The sequence below is a fragment of the Triticum aestivum genome, chromosome 4D (assembly GCF_018294505.1).
Source record: "Triticum aestivum cultivar Chinese Spring chromosome 4D, IWGSC CS RefSeq v2.1, whole genome shotgun sequence".
Lineage (NCBI taxonomy): Eukaryota > Viridiplantae > Streptophyta > Magnoliopsida > Poales > Poaceae > Triticum > Triticum aestivum.
Window position 1 is genome coordinate 288,396,333 of NC_057805.1, and position 22,237 is coordinate 288,418,569.

Sequence of the window (22,237 nt, forward strand, 5' to 3'; positions counted from 1 at the left end):
TGTTTGAAAGAGGACTAGATAGATTACTATCAAGATCGAGGTGCCACCCTACTCCTTTGGTGTCGGGTAGTGTGTGTGTGTGTGTGTGTGTGTGTGTGTGTGTGTTTGAGAGAGAAGCCAGTCGATATATTAGTATCAAGATTGAGGTGTCACCCTACTCCTTCGGTGTCGGGAAGTATGTATGTGGGTGGGTGGGGGGGCAGTGACACTTACATATCTCTACTCTTATAATAAAACAGAGTTGGTGATGATGGTGTTCCTGCCATCCTGCAATATAGGCCATCCGATTTATATCTGACAGATAGAAAGGAAACTATGGCAATTTTGCAAAAAGATACCCACACCCCTCTCCACATTTGCAAATAAGGCACTCCCTCATTCATCCTTTTCTCCCACAAGATAAACTACTCATACAAATGCATCTTGATGTTCCGTGCAACGCATGGGCATCTTTCTAGTAGGGAGAAGGAGTTTGTGTGACACATATCTATATTAAGGGATAGGTAGATAGGATGTGTGCGAGGCATACTTAAAGCATCACGGAGATAAACAAACAGTGTGCATGCAAGTGCCGGAAAAAATGAAGCGATAAACAATGTCTACGAAATCTCAAAACAAAAGGTGATCTGCTGGAATCCCATTGTATGTATTCATATGGTTCCGGAACTCGAGTTAACCTTAGGCATATGTGTGAGAGACACAATTATCCTCTGAGACATTAGTGGCTGTGGGTGGGCGGAATTAAAGCGGTCGGCGTGTTCGACAGAGAGAGTGTGTATGTTTCTGTGTGAGGGACTTGTAGGACGGCATAGAAAGACGAATTCTAACCTTGGCGGAGGGAGAGAAATACACGAAGTGCGCGTGTGTGATTCTGATGCCCACGGAGAAATGAGATATGTATGCGTGTGAGAGAGATTGCACAATTCATTCATGTATCACTATCTAGCGATAGCGATCGTGGACGTGCATCGCTTGAACATAAATCAATATCTACTTCGTATCGTGGCCAAAGGTACAATATCGATTCAACGCTATAAAGATTGGACACTCACATATCACATTTTTTCTATCTAAATAAACCTTTTCAATTGTGCATGCCAAAGTTACAGTGATGTTTCTTCAAACAACCAATGTAGCTATCATGTAGATGCACCATTGTTACTCTTGCATTCAAATTCATTAGTCTTGGATGATTTAAGGTTCTATTATGATGTAATATGTAATATTCATATATGAATTCAACGGGTATGGAATTTATGAAATGGAGGCTATGTAATCATATGAGGTAACACTTTTAAGTAGCGGGCTAAAATATCCATTTCTTTTTGTGCGCCTCTACACTAACACGTCAATGCATCTATTTATATATAAAAAGTACTTTACGGGTTAACCAGAAAAAAGAGAGTCAGCTAGAAATTACCAAAAAAATTAGGAACATCTAGCCATTTATTTGATCGACTAACAATTTACATCATTCGATCTAACTAAGCGAAAATTAATTACCCACCTTTGCCATTACATATCCTACTGGTAGTTATTTTCCTTTGCCATATATTATGTGTAGGCCCATGATATTGAAGACTCAAAGCAAAACGTTTCAAAAAGAAAAAATACTCATCCTGAAAAAAAAAACTCAAAGCTAAAGCTCAAAGGAAAAAAATAGACTAAATAATGAACACACGATCAGGTCTTCCCTCATCGCTTGATGTTTCCTTCCTTCCCAGCAAGGCTCCCATCCGATCCTTTCAACTAGCCGCCGCCACAACCTTTGGCCTTGCCCTCCAGCAGATCATCGACGCGCACAGGCCTCCGTCTTCTTCCCTTCTTTCTTCCTTCGTCCGCGGAGTGCGAGCAGTAATCGGCAATCTGGTTCCGCGGATGGCTGCCATCGAAACCATGCTTCAGAAATAGCACATGCAGCCACGTTCAAGCGCGTACTCAGCGATCTGTCATGAGAGATAGTAGATGCAGTCAAGTTGGCGGCGATGTTAGGCTGGACTCACAAGATTGCGCTGTCATGAGAGATAGTAGATGCAATCAAGTTGGCGGCGATGTTAGGCTGGACTCACAAGATTGCCGAAGGGCAGTGCTTGCACCAGCGGATGCACAAATTGCTATCCATACAAAGGAGCCCATCAATTTCTAGGTATCCTTGCTTTCTGGCACTTAATCTCACCAAGTATCTTTTCTATTTTTTTGGCATTTGTTCAATCGATTTCCTAATAGGTGGAGCACACAGACTAGGACCTTCGCTTGAAGGTTGTCCGTGGATGCTGCCACACTCTCCATTGTTCATTGTGCAGTTTCTATTAGAAAATTTCTAACCATATCTTGGTATCTTCGCCTGCCATTCTTACTACTCCCTCTGTACCGAAATAGTTGTCGTTTTAGAATCTTAGTACAATTTCCGTCACGCTACCAGTTTTCTTCCCTTTCCCATTTTGCCCTCCCACTCGCACTGACCAGGCGACCACTCGCTCTCTCCCCAGTCGCTCCTCCCGAGCCCAGATCGCTCGCCGGCCAGTCGCCGTCCACTCCCTCTCGTCGGTGTCTTCCTCGCCGTCGTCTTGCTCCTCTACCACCCCAATTCGTACCCCTAAGGCCCTAACCCTATTATCCCGCCTGCTAGCTCTTGGTCAAAGGTAACATTTTTAGAGCCGATGTGCTTTGTCCGTGGGCGGCGTTGCTCGATCCATGGGCGGCGGTGCTCGATCCATGGGCGGCAGTGCTCGATCTGTGCTGGAGCAGCGGAAGGAGGACGGCAGTGCTGGATTGGAGCAACGGGAGGAGGACGGCGGTGCTGAATTGGAGCAGCGGGAGGAGGACACCGGTGCTGGACCGGAGCAGCGGGAGGAAGATGGTGGTGCTAGTCCGAAGCAGAGCGTGTCGGAGCTGGAGTTCGAGGCCTTCATTCGGCAGCACATCACCGCCGCCGAGGCCGAGGCCTAGCGGGGCAGGCGCGGCCATGGACCAGACGACATCGGGTTCGGCGAGCACGGGTGGGACGACGGCATCTTCTTCCCTGGCGGTGGTGCCAGACCTCTGCTTCGGTGACTCGGTGAGCGGCTGCTAGTATTAGCTCAGCCTTTAACTGAATTTCGTGCGTTTAACTGAATTTCATGGGCGGCGATGCGTTTAACTGCAGGAGTAGTTCATGTGCTTAACTGAGTTTCCTCCTATGCTTAACTGAATTTCCTCCTGTGCTCCAGCAGAACTCCCAGGAGCTGCAAGAGAGCAACGCCGGCCAATTGTGGTGGTCTGAAGGCCTCCGGGCGCCAAACCACCACACAGTCCCGACGCCGACCAGCCATCTCCGGTATGCGCAACATACTCCTTCAGCCTATTTTGCTTGGATGTGTGTTTACTGAATGTGTATTTTGCTTGAATGTGTGTTTACACAGAATGTTGTAGGTTAAGTCAACACCTGTTTTGATTGAATGTGTGTTTACTGAATGTTTGTTTTGCTTGAATGCTGGAGTTTGTGAGGACAGTAGGTATACATTAGATATAAAAAAAGCTTGATATTCTGAACAAGCTGGAGTACATGTTTCAGTAGCTACATGTTGGAGTACTTTTGTGTGATAGCAAAATTTGATTGTATCAAAACAGTTAGTTTTGTTAAGTTGGAGAATGTTCAGAATGGTACTCCTACTTTGTCAAATGAAGTATTGAAGAATTTTGCAAATTCAGTAAACAAAATTTCTATTCTTAGGAGTAGCTTGAAGGAGTACAGTGCAGCTTCTTTTTCTCCTCTTTTTCTTCTCATTCTCTTCTCTGCTAACAAGAGCACTGCAAATAATTTTGGATAGGATAAGCTTGACAGCAACTACCTCATATTTAGGGAAACACAAGTGCAATAGTTAAAACTTAGTTCTTGGAGTAGGAGCATGGTGTAGGATCTCTTATCTTCTCCTTCCTTTTGTTGGATTTCCAGTAGCAATTCCAGTAGTAGTAAACACAAATTCTACTCCTTAGAAACCACTCACCTTTAAGTTAATTAAGGTGCAGTATGATGAAACTTTTAAGTTAATTAAGGTGAGTGAGATGAACCAAATGAAAATTTGAAGTTAATTAAAACTAAATGAAACTTTTAAGGTAATTAAAACTAAATGAAAATTTTAAGTTAACTACACTAAAATGGAAATTTTAAGTTAATTAAACTTAAAATGGAAATTCTCCCCTCCTCTCCTCCCTTCTCCTCTCCTACTCTTCTCCTCCAACATAATTCAAAAATCAATTAAATAAAACTAAGATAAAAAACTTGGAGTAATTCAAACTAAATTCAAGGATGCATCAAGGAGTTACACATACTCCAACAAGGAGTTTCATCTTCTCTTTATTTTAATTTACACGAGAGAGTTGCCAATGTTGAAAGACATCAAAAATAATTGGTGAGCATGTACAGTTTGCTTTCAAACAATCCAGACAAAAACTGAATTATGAGCCTGGTTTCAGGATAATAATCCAGTTAGTATCCCAAGAATCTACTCCTTGTTGTTGATCATTAAGAGTACTTGGATTAAAAATGGAGTAGCTAACCTACTGTTGATCTTGCTTTGTCAATTTTCTGCTGATTTGTCAATCTTGCTTTTGTTTTCACAGGTGGACAGATGGACAATGGTCAATCCAAGCAATTCTGATCAAGTGGAGTAACACAATGGGAGGACCCATGTTGCTGCAACACTTCTGATCAATCCAAACACATACACCTGTTGGTCCCTGTTGCTGTTCACAAACAGAGCCCTGTTACAGGTAGCAATTCACAATTTGGTTGGTCCCTGTTGTTGTTCTTCCTCCAAACAAACCCATGTTGATGTTCTTCCTCCAAACAGGAGAACCCCTGTCGTTGTTCTTACTCGATTTGCTTGGTCCGCCAGTCACAATTTGGAGGAAGCGAGAGCAGGAGAACCAGTGAGGAAGAGAGGCGTGACGAGGCGACCTGGCTGCTCGCCGACTAGGTCAATTGGCCGGATCCGGAGCTCCGGCGTTGGGAGGCTGAGGTGCTGGAGTCGCCGGCGCAGGAGTCGCACAGCAGGCGCGACGGGCAGGTGTCTGCAGGCGCTGGAGGCTGTGCTGCTACAGCAGGCGCGACGGGCAGGAGTCGCCGGCGGCTGGAGGCGCTGTAGCAACAGCGGGCGTGACGGGATGTTTTTTAATGGTGATGCCATGGATGTTGGTTCCCGTGTATTCACGTTAAGATAATATACTCTAGAAGACTAGAACCACACTGCATGTATAACAGACAAAAATGGGATTGCTTGCTGCGATATAGAGAAACACATATGGTGCATCAGATGGTTTTCATATTCGACCAACCTCAAATTCGATAGTGGGTTTCTGTCTTAATGCCACAGCTCCGTTCTGAAACAAAAGATCAAATCAATAGTCAAAAAATATATTCATTCATAATATGGTTTCATATATCTATTCCAGTTAAAAAAAATATTAAATTTACTTTGTGATCACATAATCACTAGAGGCCATTGCAAAATAAAATTGTGTATTTATAAAGCTGTCATGTCGTTATATACTTACTTTACTAATCAACATTTTGTTCTTATATTTTTAGGGCCTCAAGGAGTATGGCACCCAAACCGCTGAATTCATTGACTAGACGAAACGAGACATGGACCATCAAAGTCAAAGTCTCAAAGTCTTACGACTTTAGGACACAATTAACTTATCAACTAATGAACTCATTAGCATTGACAAGATTTTGTGAGATAAAAAGGTCCAAGTATTACATATATAATGTCTCTTCAGTTTTCCTTTTCCGAAGCTTGCTAATGTTCTCTCTGTGTAGGGCAATGGAATCCATGCTTCTATTGGGAACAAACTGTCAATAAATTTAAAGCAAAAAATAAAGAGGACTCAATCTACATAATTAAGACCTAAAAAGCACGGATATGGGGACACGGACACGGCGACACGCATACGGGGACACGGGATACGGCATTTTCCATAAACAGCCCATCGGGGACACGGCAAGTATATATAAAAATAAATAAAAATATGCCATGTAATATAGAGTTAAAGACAAAAAAATAACGAGAAAGAGATTGCCCCATTCAGCAGTAAATGGGCCACAAAGAAGATGATCCATTAGTAGTTGGGCCGGCCCAGCTAGTGCCATTTCAAGAGCAACTGGATGCTACAGATTAATCTGCACCGTCAAGCCGCCACTCTCCTCCCAGCGATGGATCTCTCATCTACCCGGCAGCAGGCCAGCAGCTCTCGCCACCGCCCTCCTCCTAGCGTGCTCCTCTTGCCGCAGCAGCAGCAGCGGCCAGCGCTGCAGTGGGGCATGCAGCAGCAGCGGCGGCGGCGGCGCGGGCGCAGCAGCAGCGGTACCGCGGTGGCGAGGGCGCAGCAGCGCGGCGGCGAGGGCACATCAGCAGCACGGCGGCGAGGGCGCAGCAGCAGCACCGCGGCGGCGGGAGGGTGCTCCAGATCTAGCGTTGGCTTGTATCCCTTCCGTGTCCCAGCCGTGTCCTCCCTTTTCTTTCTTTCTTTTAATTCTTAATTCGGGAAATACGGCGGGATACGCGTATCCCTGCGTGTCCAAGCGTGTCCCGCCGTGTCAGCATGGGGATTCGACAACTTTTGCCATGTCCATGCATTGTAGATTAAGACCTTGAAAGTTTGAGAGTATGAAAACTACCGACCATTGAAGAACAATATCAAAATCAGTTTTCCTTTTTGATACAACAGGGATGGAAGTGGATAAAGAAAAATCAAAGTTTTTGGACTAACACTTCGAATTTTGCTTATAGTGATACCTTGGAGAGTAGGGTGAATACTTATAAACAGTGCTCAGGTATGACCAGAATCCAATACCAAAGAACAAGCATTGATCAATTAGATTTATAAACATGATTTGATTAGTACAATGGAACCAATAGAGCGGGTACAAAAAAAGGGACGAGCATTCTTCGAACTTCAAACATCCGTGAGATTGGATTTGTTAATCTAAACTGTGGAAAAGATGGTGTGGCTATCAGTGTATGTATCTGTGAATTAAGCATGGCAGTGGGAAGCATCTTTAGTATCAAATGTGGCCATCGGGATCCTTGTCAGTAGTTAATGATGATAATTAGTGCTGGCAGGCATGGTTGACATGGACAACCTAATGGGAGACCTGTTATCAGGTAAACCGATACAAAAGGAGCAACTCAAGATGCTGAACTTGGTTCATTGTTCAGGGATGGTTACCACTAATAAATACTAAAATGTGCTTCATGAAATGTGGAATTATTTGATTCCAGCAGATAAAAGAGATCAAAAACATCTTTCCGGTTCATATTTACGCCTTTCCTCGATATGGCATCCGATTTGGACCATTCTTTATAGCACTGTGATGAACTGATGATAGGTCTCTATGCTTTATAATGTTGTGATGATAGGTCTCTATACTGTTATGATAGAGCTAAAGGAAATTACTCTGAACAGAACATCCACCAATCCAATGGAACTGATATATTACCAGGATATATTCTTGTCATCTCTTTTTTATCATTCTAGCTACCAAACATCTGTGATACTCCCTCTGTAAACTAATATAAGAGCGTTTAGAACACTAAAGTAGTGATCTAAACGCTCTTACATTAGTTTACGGAGGGAGTACATGACAAGTATGATGGAAATCTGAGATTAGATTAGCATGTACGCACACTTCCCTAACCAAAATTCAGTTAATTTCGAGAGACTAAAATTCAATGTTGATTTGCCATATATAAACACAATGTTTGCTTACAAAAGGAAAGGAGCAATTGCAGAGTCGCGAAAAGGAAAAATTCTAAAAGATAAAGATGGTAATATGACAGAGTCGCTAAAAGAAAAAATGGGGACCTGCAGTTCGAATTGAAGAATGTTGCCGCAGTAGAGGATGTGAATGATGTGTTGAGCTGCCTCGCGCAGAAATAGCGGCGATGCGTTTGGTTTGCGCGCTTGGGGAAGAAAATGTCTCCAGCTCCCTCATACTGAAGCTGGATCCAAGAGGCTGCGGGCCTGCAGGAGATGAAATGCGTGACAAAATCACTGCACAGACGCCATCATAAATCCAGCCCCATTTACCAGCCTAGGAGACGGAGGAGGCGTACGAGGGGCCAAACCAGCCGCCGTCGATGGTCACCCTGTGGCAGCACCAGCTCCAGTGGTGGCTTGAGGTGAGGAGGAGCAACCTCAATACAGCGGATCAAGAGCAAGCTGATGAGAGCTATCCAGCAAAACCAATTTTTGTGTGAGAAGAGAAAATTCTAACATATCAGATGGCTAGCCGACCCGCTCACCTAAGGCTTCCTCGATTTCGCACCGTTTGTGTTCGTTCGATTGCCTCTGGTCTGGTCAACGTGGCTGTGGCTACCGTTCGATTTTCACTGCCCGTTTTGACTTAGCAGTCTTGTGTAGAACCCGATGACCGGTGTGCTCGGCGAGGTTTCTGGTTGGCTGGGTTTGAAATTTTCGGGTGGCCACTCGTTGCGCGTCGCGTGGCTGTTTCGGCGCTGACCGCAGCGTGCGTGCGTGCAGGGCCGCACGGGTTGGCTGGCGAGATTGGTCGACGCATGCGCACCCGGTTAGCGCATCCTCCTCTCACTGATAGGTGGGCCGGTGGTGCTGCTGGACCCGCTCGTCAGATTCGCTGGCTAGGCTCAGGTCCTCACGGGATGGTGTGTGCGCGGGCAATCGCCTGCCGTTGCGCGGGCCCCCACGGGATGGACTGTGCGCAGGAGGTCGTGCGTCGTTGCGCGTGGACCGCTGCACACGGGGTGGAAGGACCGAGGCGTGGAGAGGCTGATTTGCTGGTGGGGATATACCCGTTGGTTCTTCGCTTGGGATGACATGTGGGACACCCTGCTCCCTGGTCCTACGCGTCAGCGGGTGGTGTTTGTTCGTCGTGTCTCCAGCTTTCTGTTCGGGGTTGGAGGGAGTTGTTGGCTTTGTCAAATGGCGCATCTACACTTGAGCCACATCTGGAGGTAGTTAGGATAGATAGAGATAGATAGAGATAAGTTGTTTCTTTCTCTCCAAGTTCTATCTTCTCCTCGAATATCTCCTGTAATCTAAACCACATTGTATGCGCTGTATGGGAGGTGCGCCCCACTATATTAACACGAACCCGTCGGCCTCAACAGGCAAGACGTTTCCAGCTATCGCACATGGTAGTCAGAGCTATCCTTTTCCCATCTAAGCTCCCTGCAAACTCCATCTAGCCCTAGCCATGTCTTCCTCCTCCGGCGCATCCCAAACCAGCCTCAATGGCCAGGTTACCGAGAAGCTGACGCGCACAAACTATGTGCTATGGCGCACGCAAGTCATCCCCCAGCTGTGTGGCGCCGGTGTCTACGGCTACGTCGACGGCACCCAGCCGGAGCCGGCAAAACTCCTCGTCACCACCAAGGACGGCAAGGAGGTCTCATCATCGCCCAACCCTCTCCACCCAATTTGGGTCAGGGAGGATCAGCAGGTCCTTGGATATCTGCTGAATAACCTGACGCGTGAGGTGCTGCTCACGGTGACCACGGTCACCACCGCGGGCGCGCTCTGGCCGACGCTCGCTGGGATGTTCTCGTCCCAGTCTGCCAGCCGCATCAACAACATCCGAACATCCCTCATCAACGCGCAGAAGGGGAACCTCTCCGTCGCCTCCTACTTCGCCGTCATGCGTGGCTACGCCGACGAGCTAGCTGCCGCAGGAAAGGTGATCCCCGACGACGAACTTGCCTCCTACATCATCCACGGGCTCGACGCCGACTATCAGCCTCTGGTCTCTGCCCTCGACGCTCGCGTGACCGGGGTAACCCTTGATGAACTCTTTGCCATGTTATCCAACTTCGATCAGCGCATGGCTCAATTCCAGGGGGCCGGCGGCGGCTTCAAATCATCCGCGAACGCGGCCACTCGCGGGCGGGGTGGCGGCTCTCGCTCGCGTGGGCCCTCTCGCAACAAGGGCAGGTCCAGCGGCGGCGGCAACCGTGGCGCCACGCCACCACGATCTGGTGGCCGAGGCCGCCGCGGACGCGGCGCTGGTGGCGGCGGCAGGAACCGTCCGGACACCCCTCGGTGCCAGATCTGCGGCAAGGTCGGGCACACAGCAAAGGATTAATGGTACAGGTATGAGGAGGACGACTACGACTCTCAAGATGAAGAAAAAGTCGCTGCGGCGGCCGATGGCTCATATGGCGTCGACACGAACTGGTACGTCGACAGTGGTGCTACCAACCACATCACCAACGAGCTCGAGAAAGTAACCATGAAAGAGAAGTATCGTGGCAAGGATCAAATCCACACTGCCAGTGGAGAAGGTATGAGTATAAGTCACTTTGGTCACTCAATATTTCGTACCCCTCATCGCAATATTCATCTTAGAAAAAAATTGCATGTCCCTAGCGCCAACAAGAGTCTTATTTCTGTCCATCGAATTGCCCTTGATAATCATGTATTTCTTGAATTTCACCCTTACTTCTTTTTGATCAAGGATCAGGCCACGAGGACAATTCTCTATCGAGGTAGATGCGTTGGCGGCCTCTATCCGTTGATTCCGGAGTTTAGAAGACCAAATAAATATGCTTGTGGTGCTATCAAGCTTTCGTCCATACGATGGCATGATCGTTTAGGACATGCATCTTTTTCTTTAGTTGAAAAATTGCTTAGGAAAAATAAGCTCCCGTTTGTTGGTGAGCGTCATAATGAGACAATTTGTGATTCATGTCAAAAAGCTAAAAGTCATCAGTTGGCTTACCCAATTTCTAGCAGTGTTTCTACCAAACAGTTACAATTGATTTTTTCTGATGTTTGGGGCCCTGCCCCTACTTCTGTTGGCAGACACACCTATTATGTTAGCTTCATCGATGACTTTGGCAAATTTTTTTGGATCTATCTTTTAAAGAAACGATCCGATGTGTTTCAAGTGTTCAAAAACTTTCAAGCTCTTGTTGAGCGAAAATTTGACAGCAAAATCATCTCTGTCCAGTCAGACTGGGGAGGGGAGTACGAAAAGTTGAACTCCTTCTTCCAAACACTTGGTGTCTCACATCAAGTGTCCTGTCCTCATGCTCACCAGCAAAACGGGTCAGCTGAACGTAAGCATCAACACATCGTCGAGGTTGGCCTTGCTCTTCTAGCAGGCGCCTCCATGCCTCTAAAATTCTGGGATGAAGCGTTTTTAACCGCAGTCCATATCATCAACATGCTTCCTAGTCGTGTTATTAATAATGAAACTCCGGTAGAACGACTTCTCCACACCAAACCAGACTATAAGTCTCTTCGTGTATTTGGGTGTGCATGTTGGCCCAACCTTCGTCCCTACAACAACCGAAAGCTCATGTTTCGATCAAAACAGTGCGTATTCCTTGGCTACAGTGCCCAGCACAAAGAGGTCAAGTGCTTAGATGTCTCCACCGGGCGAGTATACATCTCCCGTGATGTCGTTTTTGATGAAACCAAGTTTCCATTCGCTGATCTCCACCGCAATGCTGGTGCACTCCTTCGAGAAGAAATTCTTCTCCTACCTCCTCATCTCACTAGTTTTCATAAAGGGGGACCAAATACTGATGATCATTCGTTGACTAACTCATCTAATGGCATACATGAGCTTTGCGTTGATGAAACAGGAGAAAATTGTGAAGAAAACAACCAAAACGGTGCAGAAATTGGGCCATATCTCATGTGTCCCGTGGCAGGAGACAATGCGCCAGGGGACAGATCCTCCTCGGGATCAGCAGCGCCGCAGGAGACCAGATCCCCCTCGGGATCGGGTGGTGCAGGGGCGACAGGTGCAGGCGAGTGCACCGCCCCGCCAGATTTGCGCGCCTCCACCACCGACACGCGGGCCACGCCCGACATGCGGGTCCCCCCAGGCGGCACGCAGTACGGCGCCCGCCCTGTCACGTACAAGCGGCGCGAATCCGCGCGGGCCAGCGCGGACGCGGACCCCGGAGCTGGTCCCACCGCTGTCGATCGACCGACTGGCGCGTGGACCCGAGCCACAGCGTCATCATCGCGCAATGATGAGCGGGTTCCCGCCTCGGGATCTTCTGCGCCAACTCTGGACGAGGCGCTTCAGCGAGTGGTCACAGAAGATCCGGCCAACCCTGCGCCGACTGGAACTGCTGCTGGGTCCGCGGCAAGATCTCCCTCGGGATATGTTGCCGATCCACCTGTGCAGCCCGCTGGATCCTCTGTGGCTGCGGATTCTGCTGCTCCCCCATCACGGCGAACACAGCTCCAACAAGGGTTAACTCAGCCTTTAAATTATAAACATGTAACCAAATATGGTTTGGTCTGTTCCACAGGAGAACCAGATGAGCCAGCAACCCTTGATGCAGCGCTTCGTGATGATAAGTGGAAGAAGGCAATGGATGAAGAATACATGGCATTGAAGAAAAATAAAACTTGGCACTTGGTTCCTCCACAGCAAGGTAAAAACTTTATTGATTGCAAGTGGGTTTTTAGGATTAAGAGGAGATCTGATGGAACCATTGATCGCTATAAGGCTAGGCTAGTTGCAAAAGGCTTCAAACAGCGATATGGCATAGACTATGAGGATACGTTTAGTCCTGTGGTAAAAGCAGCCACTATTCGTCTTGTTTTGTCCATTGCTGTTTCCAGGGGATGGAGTCTCAGGCAGCTTGATGTACAGAACGCGTTTCTTCATGGTGTTCTGGAAGAGGAAGTGTACATGAAACAACCTCCTGAGTTTGAAAGTAAGAAAACTCCCTCCTATGTGTGCAAACTTGATAAAGCTTTATATGGATTAAAGCAAGCTCCAAGGGCATGGTACTCACGTCTCTGTCACAAGATGCAAACACTTGGATTTATTCCCTCTAAGTCAGACACATCATTGTTCATTTATAACAGATCCAATACATGCATATTTGTTCTCATCTATGTTGATGATATAATTGTGACCAGTTCATCTGATGAAGCAATTAGAGGACTGTTGAAAGACTTGAGTACAGATTTTGCGTTAAAGGATCTCGGAGACTTTCATTATTTCCTTGGGATTGAGGTAAAGAAGCATTCGAATGGACTTCACCTTTCTCAAGCTAAGTATGCAACTGATCTGGTTAAAAAGGCAGGACTACAAGGTTGTAAACCCTCTCTCACTCCGTTATCCAGCTCAGAAAAGTTGTCACTTATGGAAGGTAAACCTTTGAGTCAGGAAGATAGCACAAAATATAGAAGTCTAGTAGGAGCTCTTCAGTACCTAACTCTTACCAGGCCTGATCTTTCATTTGCCGTCAACAAAGTCTGTCAATTTTTGCATGCACCTACCACTGTTCACTTGACAGCTGCCAAACGTATCATTAGATATGTTAAACATACTCTGAGTATAGGCCTGAATTTCAGCAAGTCATCCTCTACTCTTGTCAGTGCCTTTTCTGATCTGATTGGGCAGGCTGCCTGGATGACAGACGCTCCACAGGAGGCTTTGCGGTATTTTTTGGACCTAACCTGATATCATGGTGTGCACGCAAGCAGGCTACTGTCTCCAGGTCAAGCACTGAGGCAGAGTACAAGGCATTAGCAAATGCCACAACTGAAATCATATGGGTTTAGTCTATGTTGAAAGAGCTTGGTGTGAAGAGCAAACAAGCTCCATGCTTGTTGTGTGACAACCTTGGTGCTACTTATCTTTCTGCTAATCCTGTGTTTCATGCTAGAACAAAGCATATAGAGATAGATTTTCATTTTGTCAGAGAGAGAGTTGCTCAAAAACAACTTGACATTCGGTTTGTGCATTCCAAAGATCAAATTGCAGATGGATTCACAAAGCCCCTGCCTACAAAGAGTTTTGAAGACTTCAAGCATAATCTCAACTTGATGAAGTTGTGACTAAGGGAGGGTGTCAAACATGCTGTCACGTTATGGTACGTGGTACATGGCGCATCTACACTTGAGCCACACCTGGAGGTAGTTAGGATAGATAGAAATAGATAGAGATAAGTTGTTTCTTTCTCTCCAAGTTCTATCTTCTCCCCGAATATCTCCTGTAATCTAAACCACATTGTATGCGCTGTATGGGAGGTGCGCCCCACTATATTAACACGAACCCGTCGGCCTCAACAGGCAAGAAGTTTCCAGCTATCGCACAGGCTTGCCCCGTGAAACTCGTCATGCGAGGCTGACTCCTGCGCCTGGTCTCGCTGTGGCTGATGCACGGCTCGACCAGTCGGACGTGTGTGCGCCGCGCCGTGGAGCCCGCCTCTACGCTGAGCCTGCACGTCCCCCTCTTGCGCGAGCGTCTTTCAGCCGCTGGCCTGCTGTCTGTATGACGGTGGGCCAGAGTGGCCCGCTTAGGATGCGTGTCTTCCGGGCGGTGGTGGGTGTGTTCCCGTGCGCCGAGTGTTTCCTGATGTGGGGAGAGACCGCGCCCGGCCCTTTCTTCCTTTTTCATCTTTCCTTCGTTGCTCCTTTTCTCTCTCCCGCTCTCCATTTTCGTTGTCCGTCGTTCGCCTGCTTCGCCCCCACCACGCTTTGCTTCCTCTCCGACCCGTTGCGGCTGACTGGTATTCTTCGCCGTCCATGTGCGTCGCCATTGTGATGGCGTTCCATAGGTGCTGCTGGTTAAGGTCGGTGCTGGCCTTCCTTCAGATCGTCTGCATTTTACGCAGTGCACCCTGCTTACCTCGGTGTTCTTCCTCTTGCGTGCTACATGTACAGGTCCTTCCCCTGCTATCTCCTGCGCCTGCCGTCGCGTCGGCTCTCCAACCCACATCATATGTAAGAACAACGGCGGCAGCGAGCATGGGAGCGACAAAGCTAGCTGAGCTGGTCGACTGTGAGGAATGACTGCGCTCAACGCCGACCTCCAACCTGTTATTCTAAAGGCGACGGCGGCAGCTTCTCGTCTCTCCTCTTCATCTCACGGATGAGGCGTCGGCTACAGGAGCGCTAGGAGCCTAGGAGTGGAACACCACTTCCTCCAATCTTGCAGAGGTGCTCCTCTCTCGTTGCTTTTACTTCATCATTCACATTTAAACTTGTTAATATATTTGTCCTGATGGAAGCTGCATTTTATTCCCCTTTCTGTATAGTGAATGCTTTGTAGATTGACATTATTGAAGCAACATGTTTAAAGAAATGTTACAGGTGGCCACACGTGAGTAGGCTTCCTGATTAGGAATCAGGTAACTAATTAGACTTGGTACCCCAGTCCAATATATCAGTTAAACAGTTGTTAACATGGATACACCAAGCCAAAATATATGCTAGATCCAAATTATATATGCTACTAGATCGGTTTGTGTTTTTTTTATAATAGTTAGATTCAAGCTCTGCCCCGTTGTACTTTGGTTAGCAGATAAAATGTGATGTTATCCTATTGAGGTTAAATATCCACACTACCCATGTACAAAATTGTTAACATGGGTACATTTTTGCTTGGACTAAGAACAACTATATGTGGTTAGCACTGGTGTGTATACTCAGTTACAAAATGGTACATATGTTCCAATAACAGTTTATGAAACTAGAGTTCATCGTATTATATTTTATTTTCTGAACACATGGAACATTTAAGGAATAAATCTGAGGAGTCTTGGCAATGGCTTTGGCCTGAACGATTTAGACGGTGAATATTTTTTGATCCATAGTGTAGCAGCCTCCTTTGTTTGGTTTGCATAGATATTGATCAATGCATTCTGAGAATATTTTGCAAGGTATCCTGATTGGCATATCAGAGGCTGCTAGAGCTGTTCAAGCAGTTGTGTGCGTTCAACTTTCAGTAAATTTGCTATCCATATTTTTTACTTTGTTTAGTTTGAATAGATACCATAACAAGGCTAGGTTCAATAACTATTTGATTTCTTTTTTACATAACGGCTGAATTAAAATCATTATCCTCTTTCCCTGGTGCTCACGGTTTAATTGCTATAGTTGCTGGAGCCATTGGCCATTTATACATAATACTGTATACATTTATAATATCGATCCTTGCTCATGGTACACCTTTCTTGGTTTTCTGGTGACAAGAATTAGCATATTAACCATGTGAGTAGGCCTTGCATTGACCTCAGTATTGACAACAGGTCCGACTAAAATTACCAACTTGATCTTAACGATTATACTATGGGTTTGCCTTAGTTGACCATCAACTGTGCATCATGCAATTAAAAAAAGCTCTTGCAACTGTAGTTTTACTGCTAGCTAAAGGGATTCAGTTGATTGTGAGAGCAGAGCAGAGCAGCAAGAGGGGAACTCACTCCTCAACACGGCGACCTGCGTGAGCTTCGCCGCGAACCTGCTGATGGCGTTCTTGTGGCTGTAGACTTCACCCTGTTAGGAAAATATGCAACTTGTATTCCCATGAGGCCATAGGCCGATATATATACATGTACAGGTGTGGAACATATGCAGGAAACCCCTTATACAACGGGATAAATACAAAGGGGTACATGACTTATATTATAACTCTAACACACCCAACCTTCTTGTAGCTGTAGACCATCATGTCATATAATTACTTGCAGAAGAACTATATTGTTTTATTGGGATTGCAAAGCGGAAACGGTAGAACTCTACAACTTCTCTATTAATGTCGTTTGACTATTTACTTTCTCAAGTAGTGTGAATATAGTGTCGTCGGGATATCAAGTATATGCATGAAGATATGCAAATTTTAAAAATGGCTGTAGTATCCCCCATTTGTCAAATCCCCATATGTTGTTGGTAGTCATGCTTATGTGCATATACACTTTACTAAATATATGCATGTTGTACACACCCAGAAAGCTTTGAACAGGCTAAGCTTTTAGTATCCCGTTTCCTTTTCACTGATTTGGGTTTCTTCTTGCTTTCATTTTTGCCTCTCTTTTCTGCTGCAACTCCGCTGGTTCTTTGTTGCTGCTGCACTTCGGGTTGACCTGCCATGGAACCGTTTGGCTGAGGTGTCTCCATCACCATTATTTGCTATGTTTTGGATTTACCCGCTCGCTGATTGCCGCATTTTGCCTCCTGTAGGCCTCTGCTTTTTTCGTTGTCATCTATTGGTCCAAGCTGCTGTTGTCCGCTCCGTCGCCTTCCAGTTGCTTCTGGAGCGTTCTGCGGATTCGTTGTGCCTCCTTCCAATGTAAGTTCTCTTTGCTTCCACTGCCTTTGCATATGCATGTGTGATATTTTAATTTATAGAGTCCAGAGAAGAACAGAGGAGAAGTCTGAAATAGATGAGTTTGTGCTGAAGTTCCTGACTAATTCATGCAGTATTGGCCATGGCTACATGTTTGTTAGTCATTTGGCTAGGTCAAGCTTATTTAGGGAATTTTTCCTTAATGAAGGATATGGTAATAGGAAATAGTAAGTGTAGTTCTGGCATATGTACCTGCACATTTCTCAAGGATCAATCATAGTTGTTCTTGAACAAAGCATTCATGGAATTTCAGTTTCAGTTTCAAGTATTAAAGGAAAGATGAATATAAAGAAATAGGATTGTGCTTCTGTGGCGTGCAGTGTAAGGAAATATGTGATAATATTGAATTGCTTCCTTCCATACTTGGATCTCGCTAGATTATTAATGTAACATTGGATTAAGCATGAGATTATTTGTTGATGGTTTTTTTTGCACTTGCTCGACCAACAAAGCTTGCAGCTAAGAGCAGGTTTGGTTCATGCTTTAGGGAGGTTAAGTTTCAGTCAGCTAGAGAGTGATTGCTAACATTGTTCAATTTGACCACCACCAGGTAAATGTTTGTGCTGAAATGGTAGCCAAGATAAACACAGTAATCGAATCAAGAAATTAGAAGGACGAGCAAATGGATGATGGGACCGAAGATTGGGGACAAAATAACTCAAACCAACAGACCAACCATGAGGGCTCCACACATACGGCAAACGGGTAGTTGACAAAATGAGGTGAGATCACAGGTAAATCAGAACTAATGGAGAATAATGCATAAGAAAGGTAACTTGGGAACAATGAAAGAATGGTGGAGATAAATTATCTTGGAATCTGTAAGACATTTAAAATTGTTGTATGCAAAAAAAATTATTTCATAACAGTATGAATAATGTCAAACATTTGCTGCTATCATTAATCGGATAAAAAAATTATACCTCCAGGATGGGATAAAACCGGGACAACATCCATGTTGACTCTTCCCCTATTCGTTCTTTTCTGATACCATGTTTTTTCTGAAAATTGTAGAATTGAGTGAATAACTTCTACTGCAATATAAGTATTTAAAAGCTATATGTTTGGAAGAACTAATACACAAGTAAAATAATGCAACAGGCTACTTACATATTTCAAATTTCATTGGAAGACTGCCTTTTGAAGACTTTTTAGTTTCATGAGCACATAGGCAACCCATATTATTCACTGCGATCATATCATCGGAACATAATCCGGCCAACTGGGAAAATAATCTCTTACTGAATTAGTTATAAAACAACAAATTAACAACTGGCTGATTGAAGAGTTGAAGCTACAAGCCTTTAATGCAGAAATTCTTAGAAACTGTCTACTGTACAGAATTGCCAGTTTTTATATTCAAATGTCATATCTGAATGTAGCATGCTTAAAAATTTGCATATGCTACATGATTAGTTAGTGTAGGCATGAGAGGTCTGCACTTCTTTTTCCATTTTAGCTCTTGAGAATCACATGAGACTGAATTCCTCTACAATAATAACTTCTCCAACATCTTTTCTTTTATGAAGAAATACATCTTCTTTCGAAAAGATACTGCACCATGTTAACTCTTGGATCCACTCACAACCAAAAGATGCAGCACAACCTAGAGCAGAATAATACTCAGTTAAATCAGCTTATCTAACAAAGCCCTATAAGGCTATAATAGAACAGATTATGCAAAGTCTTGAAAGGGAACATTCATGGCGATTTCTCAGTGAGGCGACGCAGCTGGTGACGAACCGAATTTACTGAGAGGAGCAGGCGGCTGGGTTGGAGAGAGAGACTTACCTGGACCCGGACAATCGCGCGGGAGAGGGTGGAGAGGCTCATGGCGGCGACGGTGAGGGCATCAGGAGGAGGGAGGGGCCCGACGTCGCTGGTGAGCACGCCAAGCTCGAGCGCCTCCTCGAGCAGTTCTGCGACTGGATTCGAAGGAGTAGGGCAGAGGAGAGGCGTGCAAGTCCCGCGCCTTCGCGTACGCCTCCGACGGAGCCTAGAGCTGGCGCAAGCATGCCGAGCTCGAGGGCCTCCTCGGCCACTTCCGCAGCCAGATTCGACATGAAGGGGAGGAAGATTAGTGGCTGCAAAGCTCGCGCTGGCTATGGTAACAAAGGGAAGGGGTGGCCTAACCTGGGACCGCCGGCTGTGGAGGGAGGGAGCTGGCGATGGGAGAAATGGGGAACGGGGGAGATGTGAGGAGGATGACTGCCGTTTTTTCAGTACTCCTGTATGAGGAGTACTATACTACTGTACTACTATACAGTATTTGACAGTGACCAGATATTGTGAGCGAGTGGGAATGGGTGCGTAGGTGGTGGGAATGGATGCATAGGCGGCTGGAGCCAAACCAATTTTCTTTATCTTCTGAAATAAAAAAGAATCATTCCTTTTTTCTCTAACAAATCCATTATATTTTATCAGGCGTGTCCCATTCACCTGCGTGGGTCCTATTTTTTTATCATCAGGGCTTGTTATAGTCATGATCATTTGATAATTTTAAAGTTTTTTATATAACTATCTATAAAAATTGATAAAAAGAAATTATTGAATATATTGATTCTGTAATTATGTAGGTCATCTTGCGGTCCGTGGATGTTGAATTTTATGGAGTAATTCACATGAGATTTTTTGTCTGACACTTCTACACAAGTATTTTTTGTTGTGTATCATTATATTTATTCTATGTTGTATCGCTATTTCAAAACTAACTCTGACTATTACTTTACAGGATCATATGACAGGTTTTAGAACAAAACTAGCTATCATTTTATTGGACTCGAAATTAAATGATGATAATATAAGAAATTGAGACTTGGAAGATGACGGAAACAACACATATTCCCACGATTTAATGATTCTAGATAGACCCCTAAGAACAGAAACAACATAGATCCTGCCGTTCTTTTCTTTAGTAAAGGACGTTAAATTTGTTATCATATGTGCTTGCCCACAACTAAATTATAAATTTCCTTTTTAATGTACACATGGGTTCAATAGAAATGATGGTTTAGGAATATTCGATAGTTATAAAACAAATGTCATAGATGATACTCCCTCCGCCCCATAATATAAGAACGTTTTGCAAGCTAAAACGGCTTGCAAAACGTTCTTATATTGTGGGACGGAGGGAGTAGTTATTGTTATTATGGAGATGTTTCGAACTATTGTTCATCTGCTATTCAATGTTTGATGATTCTTCATTATTTTTATATCAAGGGGCTAAAAAGCACCAATCATACATGTTTGCTCAAACCTAAAGCTCCAAACTAATGAAAATGTTTTGAGAGCACTTATGATTTTAAAGGTACATACATTTTTAAACAAAAGCCTATGTATGTTTGCTCAAACACATAGCTGCTGAAAAATGCAAATATTTTCAATGCGAACTTGGTTTCAAACTGGTCTCTGCGAACATGGTGGCAAATATTTTGTGCCATCAAATTAAAATGTGTATATACATCCCACTGTAGATAACAATCCACCATATTTCCAATTAAAGGGGATTAAACCATGGATATTTTTTTCATCACACACATGGATTTAGCATGTCTCTGCGTCATTTGGCGCAACGGGTCCACTAGTAAGGAAATGAGAAAGGGAATGAGTGGAGAAAAGAGGAACGGAGAAGCCGAGAAGACTACAGAATGGGGAAAGTGAAGAATCATACTGGTGGGACCCATGAAGCTAATGACGTTCTGTACATGCATACAGTGAGAGCAAACTATGTGACGTGAAAATGTAAGCCATCCTTTGTACTACTGACTGCACGTGTATGAAGGCAACGACCTACCAACAAAATTTCCTGTGAATAAGTATATAGAAATAGATAAACTAAATCTTTTAACTATACAAAAAACACTAAATATAAAATGTGATAATCTTGCACAGTGTGAGCAAATTAAACTACGATTATACAAAAATAATGAAAAATGTTAAATTTATGATTACAAAAAAATAAGAACATGATAAAAATGTCAGAAAAATACAAATGTAATTTGACGAATGCAACTGATTATGAAACTATAGTATGGCATGCATAATTAGTAAGTAAACCATCAACGGACAACACATGTATATATGCATTAGTAAAAACCCAAATATGCCAAAGACAGAACTATGTTGGGAAAGGTCTTATAGTTAAAAATGTCATTACATTTTGTTTCAATTTTTATTGGACAAATAAAATAATATATTCTCACACTTAACTTAATGAAATTCTAGCCCGCGCATTGAGCGGGCCACTTGCCTAGTTATGTTTAAAGTAAATAACCAATGGCACTAAATTATCTATTTACACGATAAATACATAGGCTGAGCGTTTGATCCTTTTTTTGTGAACGCGCCTCTACACCCGTACGATTGGCCGCGCCCGTGTGAATATCCAAGTTATCGGCGCATCATCCCGAGTTATTGTCTTTTTTCTGGGGTGGACTTCACACCAGTTATTAACTGCTGACACGTGCCCTGTGTACACTATCTCGCATGACCTTTCCGCTAGCACGGTCCAAAATTAGCTAAAACTGGATACGAACGATCCCGCAGGCGGCAAAATCTCCCGCTTCCTCCTAAAATTTCCGCCACCTAGTCTTTAGCATGCGAAATTCCCCTTTCGTCCTTGGTGCATGGAGAACAGCAGTAACAATACCGCCCTCATCTACATAATAGGTCGGGGCTGCTTTGGTAACTTCCGGTTCCCCCCACCACACGTCACCCCCATTTCCTCTCCCCCTCCCGCAAAAACGACTAATTCCACAGCACCAGAGCATCTTACATCACGCCGTCCGTACTTCATCGGCCTTTCTACCCCTCCCCTCTTGAAACCCTAGACTGCTCATCCACCGGTGTACCAGAGCCCATTCACTGCCAGCGGCGTCCACCTCGCCGGATCTGCTTCTCCGGCCGCATCTACCCCTCCCACCTCCACTAGAAACAAGTAGACTGCTCATCCACCACTGTACCATAGCCCATTCAGTGCCGACCTTGTCCACAACGCCGGATCTGCTTCGCCGGTACTCTAGTCAACCGCAGCGCATCTGCAGCGGCTCATTCGTACTCCCCACCGGAGACGCTTCGTCCACCCCCCCGGAGCCGCCCCACCGACGCCCCCAT

General features: G+C 45.0%; 2 protein-coding genes across 33 annotated transcripts; one reads left to right on the forward strand and one right to left on the reverse strand.

The window, feature by feature from the left end:
- Positions 1 to 1,437: 1,437 nt before the first annotated feature.
- LOC123097488 (probable protein transport Sec1a) lies at positions 1,438 to 20,165 on the reverse strand. Of its 31 annotated transcripts, XR_006447288.1 has the most exons (8): positions 18,917 to 20,154; positions 18,236 to 18,347; positions 18,049 to 18,126; positions 16,926 to 17,092; positions 8,100 to 16,862; positions 7,849 to 8,007; positions 5,317 to 5,361; positions 1,438 to 1,946 (listed from the first exon to the last, which is right to left on the reverse strand). XR_006447288.1 is itself a non-coding variant. In XM_044519246.1 (6 exons), the coding sequence occupies exons 1-5, from the start codon at positions 18,956 to 18,958 to the stop codon at positions 5,318 to 5,320; spliced, it is 396 nt and encodes a 131-aa protein (XP_044375181.1). In that variant the 5' UTR covers positions 18,959 to 19,602; the 3' UTR covers positions 1,438 to 1,946; position 5,317. The 31 variants fall into 31 exon arrangements, 11 of the variants coding, with proteins under 11 accessions (XP_044375181.1, XP_044375183.1, XP_044375188.1 ...); XR_006447293.1 differs by lacking the exon at positions 16,926 to 17,092 and having other exon boundaries at positions 8,100 to 16,275; positions 18,236 to 18,731; positions 18,917 to 20,161; XR_006447292.1 differs by lacking the exon at positions 16,926 to 17,092 and having other exon boundaries at positions 8,100 to 16,275; positions 18,917 to 20,159.
- On the forward strand, positions 1,941 to 5,304 carry LOC123097490 (uncharacterized). 2 transcript variants are annotated; one of them, XR_006447297.1, is made up of 4 exons: positions 1,941 to 3,058; positions 3,213 to 3,316; positions 4,603 to 4,752; positions 4,833 to 5,304. XR_006447297.1 is itself a non-coding variant. In XM_044519256.1 (3 exons), the coding sequence occupies exons 1-3, from the start codon at positions 2,858 to 2,860 to the stop codon at positions 4,688 to 4,690; spliced, it is 396 nt and encodes a 131-aa protein (XP_044375191.1). In that variant the 5' UTR covers positions 1,941 to 2,857; the 3' UTR covers positions 4,691 to 5,304. The 2 variants fall into 2 exon arrangements, 1 of the variants encoding a protein (XP_044375191.1); XM_044519256.1 differs by having other exon boundaries at positions 3,210 to 3,316; positions 4,603 to 5,304.
- Positions 20,166 to 22,237: the final 2,072 nt, after the last annotated feature.

Coding starts and splice junctions, on each gene's coding strand:
- LOC123097490 (XM_044519256.1), top strand. CDS start 2,858: ATGGTGGTGCTAGTCCGAAGCAGAGCGTGTCGGAGCTGGAGTTCGAGG. Junction 3,059..3,209: donor ACCTCTGCTTCGGTGACTCG/GTGAGCGGCTGC, acceptor CCTGTGCTCCAG/CAGAACTCCCAGGAGCTGCA. Junction 3,317..4,602: donor ACGCCGACCAGCCATCTCCG/GTATGCGCAACA, acceptor TTGTTTTCACAG/GTGGACAGATGGACAATGGT.
- LOC123097488 (XM_044519245.1), bottom strand. CDS start 18,958: ATGAGCCTCTCCACCCTCTCCCGCGCGATTGTCCGGGTCCAG. Junction 18,127..18,916: donor GCGCGATTGTCCGGGTCCAG/GTAAGTCTCTCT, acceptor TACAATTTTCAG/AAAAAACATGGTATCAGAAA. Junction 16,863..16,925: donor ATGCGGCAATCAGCGAGCGG/GTAAATCCAAAA, acceptor GTTCCATGGCAG/GTCAACCCGAAGTGCAGCAG.